This window comes from Tachyglossus aculeatus, chromosome 4, assembly GCF_015852505.1.
Source record: "Tachyglossus aculeatus isolate mTacAcu1 chromosome 4, mTacAcu1.pri, whole genome shotgun sequence".
Taxonomy (NCBI): domain Eukaryota; kingdom Metazoa; phylum Chordata; class Mammalia; order Monotremata; family Tachyglossidae; genus Tachyglossus; species Tachyglossus aculeatus.
In genome coordinates, this window is record NC_052069.1 from 134,167,851 (window position 1) to 134,182,683 (window position 14,833).

The following is a 14,833-nucleotide window of genomic DNA, read 5'->3' on the forward strand; positions in this document are numbered from 1 at the left end:
GCTTGCCCAAGGTCACCCAGCAGACAAATGGCAGAACAGGGATTAGAACTCAGGTCCTTCTGACTCTCAAGCCCAGGCCGTATCCACTAGGCCATGCTGCTTCTCCTGGTGATGATGGTCATCATAATGACTCCTCCACTTGGCTGCCCTAGGATCAGGAAACATGTCTACTAACTCTTGTCCTGTTGTCCTCTCCCAAGCGCTTAGTACATTGCTCTGCACACAGTAAGCGCTCAATAAAAAAATATTGATTGATTGATGGGTTTAGACTGTCCCTCTAGACCGTAAGCTACTTGTGGGCAGGGAATGTGTCTGCCAACTCTGTTGTATTGTCCTCTCCCAAGCGCTCACTACATTGCTCTGCACACAGTAAGCGCTCAATAAATACGATTGAATGAATCGAATGAATGAATGCTCTGCATACAGTAAGTGCTCAATAAAAAACATTGATGGATTGATGGGCTTTAGACTGTCCCTCTAGACCGTAAGCTACTTGTGGGCAGGGAATGTGTCTGCCAACTCTGTTGTATTGTCCTCTCCCAAGTGCTTAGCACATTGCTCTGCACGCAGTAAGCGCTCAATAAATACGATTGAATGAATTGAATGAATGAATGCTCTGCACACAGTAAGTGCTCAATAAAAAAACATTGATGGATTGATGGGCTTTAGACTGTCCCTCTAGACCGTAAGCTACTTGTGGGGAGGGAATGTGTCTGCCAACTCTGTTGTATTGTCCTCTCCCAAGCGCTTAGCACATTGCTCTGCACACAGTAAGCGCTCAATAAATACGATTGAATTAATTGACTGAATGAATGCTCTGCACACAGTAAGTGCTCAATAAAAAAATATTGATGGATTGATGGGTTTAGACTGTCCCTCTAGACCGTAAGCTACTTGTGGGCAGGGAATGTGTCTGCCAACTCTGTTGTATTGTCCTCTCCCAAGTGCTTAGCACATTGCTCTGCACGCAGTAAGCGCTCAATAAATACGATTGAATGAATTGAATGAATGAATGCTCTGCACACAGTAAGTGCTCAATAAAAAAACATTGATGGATTGATGGGCTTTAGACTGTCCCTCTAGACCGTAAGCTACTTGTGGGGAGGGAATGTGTCTGCCAACTCTGTTGTATTGTCCTCTCCCAAGCGCTTAGCACATTGCTCTGCACACAGTAAGCGCTCAATAAATACGATTGAATTAATTGACTGAATGAATGCTCTGCACACAGTAAGTGCTCAATAAAAAACATTGATTGATTGATGGGCTTTAGAATGTCCCTCTAGACTGTAAGCTACTTGTGGGCAGGGCGTGTGTCTGCCAACTCTGTTGTATTGTCCTCTCCCAAGCGCTTACTACAGTGCTCTGCACGCAGTAAGCGCTCAATAAATACCATTGAATGAATTGAATGAATGAATGCTCTGCACACAGTAAGTGCTCAATAAAAAAACATTGATGGATTGATGGGCTTTAGACTGTCCCTCTAGACTGTAAACTACTTGTGGGCAGGGCATGTGTCTGCCAACTCTGTTGTATTGTCCTCTCCCAAGCGCTTAGTACAGTGCTCTGCACACAGTAAGCGCTCAGTAAATATCTCTGATTGATTAACCAAGCCCTGAGCAGACCGTAGCTAGAAAGGGGAGAGCGGGAATTTCGCCTGGCTGGAGGTAGGAATTTTTTGGGGAAAAGAGGAATTTGGGATCATTCTCTGGGACAGTTGGTTTTCCTCACTGGGGGCGGGGACTATAGCTGTTTGTTGTTCCACTGGACTCTCCCGAGTGCTTAGTACAGTGCTCTGCACACAGTAAATGAGCAATAAATTTGATTGATTGAATGAATGAATGAAAAAAACCATACTCAGCACTTAGGAGGGGACAATAGAACATCATCATCATCATCAGTCGTATTTATCGAGCGCTTACTATGTGCAGAGCACTGTACTAAGCGCTTGGGAAGTACAAATTGGCAACGTCTAGAGATGGTCCCTACCCAACAGTGGGCTCACAGTCTAAAAGGGGGAGACAGAGAACAAAACCAAACATACTAACAAAATAAAATAAATAGAATGGATATGCACAAGTAAAATAAATAAATAAATAAAAGTAGAATAAATAAAGTAAAATAAATAAATAAAGTAAGATAAATAAAGTAAAATAAATAAATGAAGCAAAATAAATAAAGTAAAATAAATAAATGAAGCAAAATAAATAAAGTAAAATAAATAAATAAAGCAAAATAAATAAGGTAAAATAAATAAATGAAGCAAAATAAAGTAAAATAAATAAATAAATAAAGTGAAATAAATAAATAAAGCAAAATAAATAAATAAAGTAAAATAAGTAAATAAATAAAGGAAAATGAATAAATAAATAAAGTAAAACAAATAAATAAAGCAAAATAAATAAATAAAGTAAAACAAATGAATAAATAAAGTAAAATAAATAAATAAATAAAGTAAAATAAGTAAATAAATAAAGTAAAATAAGTAAATAAATAAAGTAAAATAAATAAATAAAGTAACATGAATAAATAAAGTAAGATAAATAAATAAATAAAGTAAAATAAATAAAACAAAATAAATAAAGTAAAATAAATAAATGAATAAAGCAAAATAAATAAACAAAGCAAAACAAATAAATAAATAAAGTAAAATAAATAAATAAAGTAAAATAAGTAAATGAATAAAGTAAAATAAATAAATAAATAAAGTAACATGAATAAATAAAGCAAGATAAATGAATAAATAAAGTAAAATAAATAAATAAAGCAAGATAAATAAATAAAGCAAGATAAATAAATAAATAAATAAAGTAAAATAAATAAACAAAGCAAAATAAATAAATAAATAAAGTAAAATAAATAAATAAAGTAAAATGAATAGATAAATAAAGCAAAATAAATAAATAAAGTAAAACTAGTAAATAAAGTAAAATAAATAAATAAATAAAGCAAAATAAATAAATAAATAAAACAGAGTTTTAAATAGAACAGAGTTGGTAGACACATTCCCTGTCTACAACTAGCTTACAGTCTATCAGGACAAGTTGATAATCAATCAGCCCATTAGTGGTATCCCTTGAGGACTTCCTGAGTGCTGAGCGCTGTACTAAGCGCTCGGGAGAGTCCAATGCAACAGAATTGACAGATATGCTCCCCGCCCACACTGACTGCCTTACAGTCTAGAAGGACAGTCTTGGCGCTATTTATTGAGCATTTACAATGAGCAGAGCACTGTACTAAGCGCTTGGGAGAGGACAAGAGGACCGAGCTGGTAGACAAGTCCCTTACCTCCAACTTGGGAGAAGCAGCGTGGCTCAGTGGAAAGAGCCCGGGCTTTGGAGTCGGAGGTCATGGGTTCAAATCCCGGCTCCGCCAACTGTCAGCTGGGTGACTTGGGGCGAGTCACTTCGCTTCCCTGCGCCTCAGTCACCTCATCTGGAAAATGGGGCTTAAAACCCTGAGCCCCCGGCAGGACAACCTGATCACCTTGTAACCTCCCCAGCGCTCAGAACAGTGCTTTGCACATAGTAAGCGCTTAACAAATACCATCAAAAAAACCCAACAGAAACTAGCTTCCAGTCTAGAGGGATGGTGTACAGTCAATCGGTGGCATTTATTGAGCACCTCCCATGTGTCTAACACTGTCCTAAGCAATGGACAGTAGGACAGAGTCGGTAGGCACGTTCCCTGCCCGCAGCGAGCTTCCAGTCGGGAGGGACAATTTATAATCAATCAGTGGTATTTATTGAGTGCTCTTGTGCAGTACAGTCCCTGCCTACAATGAACCGAGATTGTGAGCCCCACGTGGGACAAACCGATGAGATTGTATCCACCCCGGCGCTCAGTACAGTTTCCGGCACAAAGTAAGCGCTTAACAAATCCCGTAATTATTATTATTAACGAATGCCATTAAAAAAAGAGAACAAAAACACTGGTGGGCCGCGCCAGGTAGGTGGGTAGGTCAGAAATAAAAGCAGGGTTTGAGTTGGACGTGTCGGGGCAGCCTTCCCGTCCGCCCAATCCCATTCCCAGTCGAGGAAAGACCGGAGCGTGGAGTTTTCATTCGGTCATTCATTCGGTGGTATTTATTGAGCGCTTACTGTGTGCAGAGCACTGTACTAAGCGCTTGGGAAGGACACGTTGGCCACATCTAGGTCCCTCCCCAATAGTGGGATCAGGGTTTTGGATCCTGGTTGAGGAAGGTCGGACTTTGCCCGCCTCACCCTGCCTCGCCCTCCGCTTGCCCTCTCACCGCCTCGCCCGAGGAGCGGGGTCCGGCGTGTCCGGGCTGGAAATCATCCCTTCCGTCGTATTTATTGAGTGCTTTCTTATTTATTGAGCGCTTCCTATCATCATCATCATCATCAATCGTATTTATTGAGCGCTTACTATGTGCAGAGCACTGTACCAAGCGCTTGGGAAGTCCAAGTTGGCAACATCTAGAGACAGTCCCTACCCAACAGTGGGCTCACAGTCTAAAAGGGGGAGACAGAGAACAAAACCAAACATACTAACAAAATAAAATAAATAGAATAGATATGTACAAGTAAAATAGAGTAATAAATATGTACAAACATATATACATATATACAGGTGCTGTGGGGAAGGGAAGGAGGTAAGATGGGGGGGATGGAGAGGGGGATGAGGGGGAGAGGAAGGAAGGGGCTCAGTGTGGGAAGGCCTCCTGGAGGAGGTGAGCTCTCAGTAGGGCCTTGAAGGGAGGAAGAGAGCTAGCTTGGCGGATGGGCAGAGGGAGGGCATTCCAGGCCCGGGGTGCAGAGCAGTGTGAGCAGTGTAATAAGCGCTTGGGAGAGGACAGTAGAACAAGAGAACAGAGTAGGACGGAGAAGAAATAGGCCTAACGGATAGAGCCCGGGCTTGGGAGCCAGAGGGTCGTGGGTTCTAATCCTGGCTCCGCCACTTGTCTGCTGTGTGACCTCACCGGGCCTCGTTTTCGCCCGTCCCGCCGTCGACCCCCGGCCCACGTCCTTCCCCTGGCCCGTAATGTCCTCCCTCCTCAAATCCGCCAAACTATCTCTCTTCCTCCCTTCAAAGCCCTACTGAGCGCCCACCTCCTCCAGGAGGCCTTCCCACACTGAGCCCCCCTTTTCCTCTCCTCCTCCCCATCCCCCTCGCCCTACCTCCTTCCCCTCCCCACAGCACCTATATATATATATTTATACAGATTTATTACTCTGTTTATTTTCCTTGTACATATTTACCCGTCTATTTATTTCATTAACGATGTGCATTTAGCTTAGTACAGTGCTCTGCACATAGCAAGCGCTCAATAAATACGATTGATTGATTTAGCTTTAATTCTATCTGTTCTGACGACTTGACACCCGTCCCCATGTTTTGTTTCGTTGTCCGTCTCCCCCTTCTAGACCGTGAGCCCGCTGGTGGGTAGGGACCGGCTCTAGATGTCACCAACCTGGACTTCCCAAGCGCTTAGCCCAGTGCTCTGCACACAGGAAGCGCTCAATAAATACGGCTGAATGAATGAACTCACAGTCTAGGGTCGCCTCGCTTCTCCGGGCCTCACCTGTAAAATGGGGATGAAGACCGTGAGCCCCATGGGGGACGGGGACTGTGTCCAACCTGGTTAGCTTGTTTCAATCCCAGTGCTTAGTACGGCGCCCGGCACAGAGCGCGGTCCGCGCGCAGCGGACTGTACTGAGCGCTCGAGAGAGGACAACGGAAGAGAGTTGGCAGCCGCGTGGAGCTTCCAGTCTCGAAGGGGGGGACGGGCAGGCCAAGAGGGCCACGCGGCCGGGCGACAAGACCTTACCCGGATTGTTGGCCGCCCCGGGGCCGGCCGACGGGGCGGAGGCGGCGGGCAGGATGAGATGGAGGTGCTCTCGGTCAACCCCTTGGTCTTGCAGCCAAGACTTGAAGAACATCTCCAGGCTGACCACCTCGTTGTCCACCATCTGCAGGTCGATGATCGACCCCAGGGTCAGGCTTTCTGCAATTATTTCGACGCAGTTAATCCGTCTGAGTGCTTAGAGTGGGCAGAGCGCTGCACTAAGCGCTTGGGAGAAAGCGATGGAGCAGAGTCGGCCGGCACGTTTCCCGGCGTCTACTCACCGTGGAGTAGGCACTTAAGCGAGCAATAATAATGGCATTTCTTAAGCTCTTAAAGCACTGTTCTTTGGAGGTTACAAGGCAGGTTGTCCCACGGGGGGCTCGCAGTCTTCATCCCCATTTTACAGATGAGGGAACCGAGGCCCAGGGAAGTGAAGCGACTTGCCCGAAGTCACACAGCCGACAAGTGGCGGAGCGGGGCCCCCATCTTACCTCCTTCCCTTCCCCACAGCACCTGTATACATGGTTGCACATATTTATTACTCTATTTATTTTACTTGTACATTATCCTATTTATTTTATTGTGTGAGTCTGTTTGGTTTTATTCTCTGTCTCCCCCTTTTCGACTGTGAGCCCGCTGTTCGGTAGGGACTGTCTCTAGATGTGGCCAATTTGGACTTCCCAAGCGCTTAGTACAGTGCTCTGCACGTAGTAAGCGCTCAATAAATACGATTGATGATGATGATGATGATGACTCCAAAGCCCGGGCTCTTTCCGCTGAGCCCACACAACAGAGTTGGTCGACGTATGTTTCCTGCCCCGACGAGTTTACGGTGGAGAGCGGACGGTAGACGTTAATAGAAAGAAATTACGGATAAGTATATAAGTGCCGTAAGGGCTGAGGGTGGGGCGAATATTAAGTGCTAAATGGATACAGATCTAAGAGCAAAAGCGACGCAGAAGGGCGAGGGAGTAGAGGAAAAAGAGGATTTAGTTGGGAAAATCCGTTTTTAATGGTACTTTTTACGTGGCAAGCACTGTCAGAAACCCTGGGGTAGTTACAAGTTAATTTGACTGGACACAGTCCCTGCCCCGCCTGACTCTCCGAGTCTAGGCGGGAGAACAGGTATTGTTCTCCCCGTTTTAAAGTTGAGGAAACTGAGGCACGGAGAAGTCCAGTGACTTGCCCAAGGCCCCACTGCAAGCCATCAGGAGAACCGGGATTAGAAACCAGGTCCTCTAATTCTCGGGCTACGCCGTGTTGCTTCGCAAGATACGTGTGATTTTTAAGGCGATTCTAACAATAATATTAAAAATAGTAATAATAATAATTGGGGTATTTGTTAAGCGCTTACTATGTGCCAGACACTGTACTAAGCGCTGGGGTGGATACAAGCCAATCGGGTTGGACACGGTCCCTGTCCCAGTTGGGGCTCACAGTCTCAATCCCCATTTTTAGACTGTGAGCCCACTGTCTCTATATGTTGCCAATTTGTACTTCCCAAGCGCTTAGTACAGTGCTCTGCACACAGTAAGCGCTCAATAAATACGATCGATGATGATGATCTTACAGATGAGGGCCCAGAGAAGTGAAATAACGTTTTTATGGTATTGGCGAAGAGCTTACTACGTGCCAGGCTCTGTACTAAGCACTGGGGTAGATACAAGCTAATTGCGTTGGGCACAGTCTCATGTGTGGCTAACGGTCTTCACCCCCATTTTACAGATGAGGAAACCGAGGCCCCGAGATACGAGGTGACTTGTTTTAAGTGGTATTTGTTAAGCGCTTACCGTGTGCCAGACGCTGTAGTAAGCGCTGGGGCAACCAGGTTGGCCACAGCCCGTGTCTCACAAGGGGCTCACAGCCTTCACCCCCATTTTCAGATGAGGGAACTGAGGCCCGGAGAAGTGAAGTGACTGTTTTTGAAGCGCCTACTGTGCGGCGGGGACTGTATTAAGCCCTGGGGTAGATCAATCAATCAATCAATCGTATTTATTGAGCGCTTACTGTGTGCAGAGCACTGTACTAAGCGCTTGGGAAGTACAAATTGGCAACATATAGAGACAGTCCCTACCCAACAGTGGGCTCACAGTCGAAAAGATGCCAGCTCTTGGGGCCGGACACAGGCCCCGTTCCACATAATAATAATAATGATGGCATTTATTAAGCGCTTACTATGTGCAAAGCACTGTTCTAAGCGCTGGGGGGATACAAGGTGATGAGGTTGTCCCGCGTGGGGCTCACAGTCTTCACCCCCATTTTCCAGATGAGGGAACTGAGGCCCAGAGAACTGAAGTGACTTGCCCAGAGTCACACAGCTGACAAGGGGCGGAGCCGGGATTCGAACCCACGACCTCTGACTCCAAAGCCCGGGCTCTTTCCCACTGAGCCACGCTGCTTCTAAAGGAAGACACAGAAAGCAGCATGGCCTAGTGGACAGAGCACGGGCCTGAGCGTCAGAAAGACCTGGGTTCGATTTCCGGCTCCGCCATTTGCCTGCTGGGTGACCTTGGGCAACTCACTTCACTTCTCTGGGCCTCAGTTTCCTCATCTGTTCAATCAATCCATCAATCGATCGCATTTATTGAGCGCTCACTGTGTGCGGAGCACCGTACTAAGCGCTTGGGAAGTCCACACGGTGTGCACCGTCTCCAGCTCCGTTTTCCAGAGGTGGGAACCGAAGGACGGAGAGTCTGCAACGGATTCGATTTGCGCCCCAGTTCCCACGCCACCTCTCCCGTCCCCCGGCGGGAAAACCCGGCCCGCCGAACCACGACGGTCCCGGATCGACTCCCGTCTATTTTGGGATTGGCACGGCCAAGTTGGTGCCCGAGGGGGCCGTCTGGGAATTCTCGGCTCCGCTCCGAGGAGGGGTGGGATGGGCTCCCCCCACCTCTCTCCCTCCATGAACAGTGAGGCCTCAGTGCCAGGCCCGCTGCCCGGCCACGGAGGAGGAAGGGGGTGGACAATGATTTCATACCACCTCGGGGGCTAGAGAGGGAATTTCCGTTCCATTGGAAAGATTTCACCGCCTCCCCCCCCCGCTTTCCTAACATTCCCCACTTCCCTGCATCCCCCCAAAACGTCTCCCCCACTCCCCTCACCCCCCCCGGCCTGCAGAAGAGTGTCTGGGCCTGTTTTTCGCGGATCTTTTCCCTCCACTATCGCTCGGGAATCGGACTTTCCCTTTGGAGTTTCAGCCGGCGTAACAATCGAATCGCCCAAATCCATCTGGGAATTCAGGCTGTGAGCCAAATGGGGGACAGGGATCGCCCGGTTAGCCGGTATCCACCCCAGTGCCTGGCACATAGTAAGCGCTTACAAAATTCCATGCAAAAAGGACACATTCCAGTCATTTCTTTGGTGTCCCAGCTCTCCCCAGGAGGACTGAATTAATAATAATAATAATAATAATGGCATTTATTAAGCGCTTACTATGTGCAAAGCACAAGCGCTGGGGACTTTACAAGGTGATCAGGTTGTCCCATGTGGGGCTCACAGCTTAATCCATGGTTGTACATATTTATTACTCTATTTATTTATTTATTTATTTATTTTACTTGTACATTTCTATCCTACTTATTTTATTTTGTTGGTATGTTTGGTTCTGTCCTCTGTCTCCCCCTTTTAGACTGTGAGCCCACTGTTGGGTAGGGACTGTCTCTATGTGATGCCAATTTGTACTTCCCAAGCGCTTAGTACAGTGCTCTGCACATAGTAAGTGCTCAATAAATACGATTGATTGATTGATTGATTGATTGATTGATTAATCCCCGTTGTACAGATGAGGGAACTGAGGCCCAGAGAAGTGAGGTGACTTGCCCAAAGTCGCACAGCGGACAAGTGGCGGAGCGGGGATTTGAACCCATGACCTCCGGCTCCAAAGCCCGGGCTCTTTCCAGTGCTCTGCACATAGTAAGCGCTTAACAAATGCCATTATTATTATTATTATTATCATTATTTCCACTGAGCCCGAGTGAGAAGCAGCACGGCACAGCGGATAGAGCCGGGCCCAAGAGCTGGGAGGTCAGCGGTTCTCATCCCGGCCCCACCGCTCATCTGCTGCGTGGCCTTGGGCAGGTCACTTCTCTGTGCTGCGGTTTTCTCATCATCATCAATCGTATTTACTGAGCGCTTACTGTGTGCAGAGCACTGTACTAAGCCCAAATTGGCAACATATAGAGACGGTCCCCGCCCAACAGTGGGCTCGTGGGGATGGAGGCGGCGAGCCCCATGTGGGACAGGGGCCGTGTCCAACCCGATCTGCTTGCATCTGCCCAAGCGCTTCGTATAACGCCCGGCACAGAGTAAGCGCTTAACAAACGCCCCAGTCATTATCGTTAGGCGGGACTGAAAACACTGCTCCTTCTGTGATTTGGGGTCTGGAGAGTAGCGGCCTGTCGGTTTTTTTCGTCTTCCCCTCTTCAATCTCTACTACACTCGACTGTCTGTATCATCTTTCTTCAGCGTCGTTCAGCACATGGCCCTCCGCTCTGCAAAATGCCCCCATTGACCACCCATCTTCCTCTGCATTTCCAGCGGAAACTCTTGACCTCCCCAGCCTTCTCCTTCTTGCACATCCGCTTTCTTTCACCCCCTGCTCCCCGCCTCGCTCCCTTTATTTTATTTTTGTCCGACTCCTTGCTCCGCCTCTCCTTCCCCCGTCTGGCGGCTCACCCCCAAATCCCTCCCGAATCCCGCCTCCCTGAATAAATTGGGAGGATTTATTGAGTGCCCACTCTCCGCGGAGCAACCGGGAAGGAAACGATCATCGTGGTGCTTGATGAGCGCTCGCTGGGTGCCAAGCACCGAAGCGGATACAAGTTAATCCGGTTGGACACAGTCCCTGTCCCTCTGGGGGACCCACGCTCTCAATCCCCATTTTACCGAGGAGGGAACTGAGGCACAGGGGAGTCAAGTGACTCACCCAAGGTCACACAGCAGACGGGATGAGCCGGATGAGATCCCAGGACTCGGGCTCTAGCCGCTCAGTTACTGTCCCATCCAACAACCACTCTAAGCACTTAAGACTATTTAAACCATCCTTACCACCACTGAAGTGTGAATCTGTATCTCCTTATAAATCTTCTTAATTATTCATTTTTCCACATTCTTCGTTCTTCCTCCTTGTAAGGAATTTTTGTCTGCCTGACTCTCCCAGTTAATTGTAAGTTTCTTGAGGGTAAGGGGGTCGATCGGCCATGTTTATCGAGCACTTACAGCGAGCAGAGCACTGTACTAAGCGCTTGGGCAGAGTCAGTAGACACGTTCCCTGCCCAAAAAGAGCCGACGGGCTAGAGGGACAGTATACAGTCCATCGATCGATCACCGATACTCATGGAGAGCTTATTGTGTGCAGACACTCGACTAAGCGTTGGGAGAATACGATAAGACTGTGAGCCCACTGTTGGGTAGGGACTGTCTCTCTATGTTGCCAACTTGGACTTCCCAAGCGCTTAGTACAGTGCTCTGCCCACAGTAAGTGCTCAATAAATACGATTGATGATGATGATGATAAGACAGAGTTGGTAGACACATTCCCTGACAACAAGGAATTTCCAGTAAAGAGGGGGAGAGGGACCTTGCTTTCCTTTTTCCAGCGTATTCTCCCAAGCACTTAGAAAAGTACTCTGCCTTCAATAGGGACTCTCTATATGTTGCCAATTTGTACTTCCCAAGCGCTTAGTACAGTGCTCTGCACACAGCAAGCGCTCAATAAATACGATTGATGATGATGATGATGCTAGGGACTCGATAAATATGATTGATTGACTAGAAAGCCAACCAAATACTTCAGTTTGGAATGCTGAAAGAACCGGATAAATTCATTCCGAGCTTTGCGATTCAGTCAGTTCCGCTGCAGGGTGTGTTTCACTATATATTTTATCGATTGATTGCATTTATTGAGTGCCCAGAGCGCAGAACTAAGTGCTTTCACTATATATTTTATCGATTGATTGTATTTATTGAGTGCTTACTGCGTGCAGAGCACAGAACCAAGTGCTTTCACTATAGATTTTATCGATTGATTGTATTTACTGAGTGCTTACTGTGTGCAGAGCACAAAACCAAGTGCTTTCACTATAGATTTTATCGATTGATTATATTTATTGAGTGCTTACTGTGTGCAGAGCGCAGAACCAAGTGCTCTCACTATATATTTTATCGATTGATTGTATTTATTGAGTGCTTACTGTGTGCAGAGCGCAGAACTAAGCGCTTTCACTATATATTTTATCGATTGATTGTATTTATTGAGTGCTTACTGCGTGCAGAGCACAGAACCAAGTGCTTTCACTATAGATTTTATCGATTGATTGTATTTATTGAGGGCTTACTGTGTGCAGAGCGCAGAACTAAGCGCTTTCACTATATATTTTATCGATTGATTGTATTTATTGAGTGCTTACTGCGTGCAGAGCACAGAACCAAGTGCTTTCACTACAGATTTTATCGATTGATTGTATTTATTGAGTGCTTACTGTGTGCAGAGCACAGAACTAAAAGTGCTTTCACTATAGATTTTATCGATTGATTGTATTTATTGAGTGCTTACTGTGTGGAGAGCACAGAACCAAGTGCTTTCACTATAGATTTTATCGATTGATTGTATTTATTGAGTGCTTACTGTGTGTAGAGCGCAGAACTAAGTGCTTTCCCTATAGATTTTATCAATTGATTGTATTTAGTGAGTGCTTACTGTGTGCAGAGCGCAGAACCAAGTGCTTTCACTATATATTTTATCGATTGATTGTATTTATTGAGTGCTTACTGTGTGCAGAGCTCAGAACCAAGTGCTTTCACTATAGATTTTATCAATTGATTGTATTTATTGAGTGCTTACTGTGTGCAGAGCACAGAACTAAGCGCTTTCACTATATATTTTATCGATTGATTGTATTTTATTGAGTGCTTACTGTGTGCAGAGCACAGAACCAAGTGCTTTCACTATATATTTTATCGATTGATTGTATTTATTGAGTGCTTACTGTGTGCAGAGCGCAGAACTAAGCGCTTTCACTATATATTTTATCGATTGATTGTATTTATTGAGTGCTTACTGCGTGCAGAGCACAGAACCAAGTGCTTTCACTATAGATTTTATCGATTGATTGTATTTATTGAGTGCTTACTGTGTGCAGAGCACAGAACTAAAAGTGCTTTCACTATATATTTTATCGATTGATTGTATTTATTGAGTGCTTACTGTGTGGAGAGCACAGAACCAAGTGCTTTCACTATAGATTTTATCGATTGATTGTATTTATTGAGTGCTTACTGTGTGCAGAGCACAGAACCAAGTGCTTTCACTATAGATTTTATCGATTGATTGTATTTATTGAGGGCTTACTGTGTGCAGAGCGCAGAACTAAGCGCTTTCACTATATATTTTATCGATTGATTGTATTTATTGAGTGCTTACTGCGTGCAGAGCACAGAACCAAGTGCTTTCACTATAGATTTTATCGATTGATTGTATTTATTGAGTGCTTACTGTGTGGAGAGCACAGAACCAAGTGCTTTCACTATAGATTTTATCGATTGATTGTATTTATTGAGTGCTTACTGTGTGCAGAGCGCAGAACTAAGTGCTTTCCCTATAGATTTTATCAATTGATTGTATTTAGTGAGTGCTTACTGTGTGCAGAGCGCAGAACCAAGTGCTTTCACTATATATTTTATCGATTGATTGTATTTATTGAGTGCTTACTGCGTGCAGAGCACAGAACTAAGCGCTTTCACTATATATTTTATCGATTGATTGTATTTATTGAGTGCTTACTGTGTGCAGAGCACAGAACCAAGTGCTTTCACTATAGATTTTATCGATTGATTGTATTTATTGAGTGCTTACTGTGTGCAGAGCACAGAACCAAGCGCTTTCACTATAGATTTTATCTATTGATTGTATTTATTGAGGGCTTACTGTGTGCAGAGCACAGAACTAAGCGCTTGGGAGAGTACAGCAGAACAGAGTTGGTAGACATATTCCATGCCCAACACGAGCTCACCATCTAGAGGGGGAGATAGACCTGAATATAAATCATCATCATCATCATCAATCGTATTTATCGAGCGCTTACTATGTGCAGAGCACTGTACTAAGCGCTTGGGAAGTACAAATTGGCAACATAGAGAGACAGTCCCTACCCAAATCAATAGATTCCGGATACGGACATAAGTGCTGTGGGGCTGAGGACGGGGTGAATAAAGGGAAGGGCGACGGAGAAGGGAGTGGGAGAAGAGGAAAAGAGAGCTTAGTCGGGAAGGCTTCTTGTAGGAGATGAGCCTTCAGTAAGGCCTTGGAGGTGGGGCGAGTCACTGCCTCCCAGATATTCCGTTTTTGGGAATCTGGGCTTCGCTTCGGAGGTGAAGCATTTTGCAGCAGGAGTCAGAGGAGCGTCAAATAATAACAGCACAAGGAGACAGACGGGCTGAAAACCAGACGGGAAGCTCACTGTGGGCAGGGAATGTGTCTGTTGTACAGTGTACTCTCCCGAGCGCTTGGTACATTGCTCTGTACACAGTAGGCGCTCAATAAATACGATTGTTTGATTGGGTTGTCCAGTATAAAACCAGATAAATTCATTCATTCATTCAATCATATTTATTGAGTGCTTACTGTGTGCGCTTGGGAAGTACAAGTCGGCAACATATAGAGATGGTCCCTACCCAACAGCGGGCTCGCAGTCTAGAAGGGGGAGACGGGGAACAAAACAAACCATATTAACAAAATAAAGATAATAAATATGTACAAATAAGATAGAGTAACAAATAGGTACAAACATCTATACATATATACAGGTGCTGTGGGGAGGGGAAGGAGGTAAGGCGGAGGGGAAGGAGGGGGCTCAGTCTGGGAAGGCCTCATTCATTCATTCGTCTTTATTGAGCGCTTATTGTGCGCAGGGCACTGTACTAAGCGCTTGGGAAGTACAAGTCAGCAACAGAGACGGTCCCTACACAACAGCGGGCTCACAGTGTAGAAGGGGGAGACAGAGAACAAAACAAAGATGAATGGTCACC

The 14,833-nt window shown here is 45.7% G+C and overlaps 1 protein-coding gene across 1 annotated transcript in view; it reads right to left on the reverse strand.

Moving 5' to 3' along the window:
• Positions 1–14,833, reverse strand: part of LOC119926514 (meiosis 1 associated protein) — a 76,932-nt gene that overhangs the window by 42,440 nt on the left and 19,659 nt on the right. Inside the window, exon 4 of the mRNA XM_038744529.1 lies at positions 5,789–5,965. Within this exon, the coding sequence (XP_038600457.1) occupies positions 5,789–5,965 (177 nt within the window). The remainder of the gene's footprint in view (positions 1–5,788; positions 5,966–14,833) is intronic.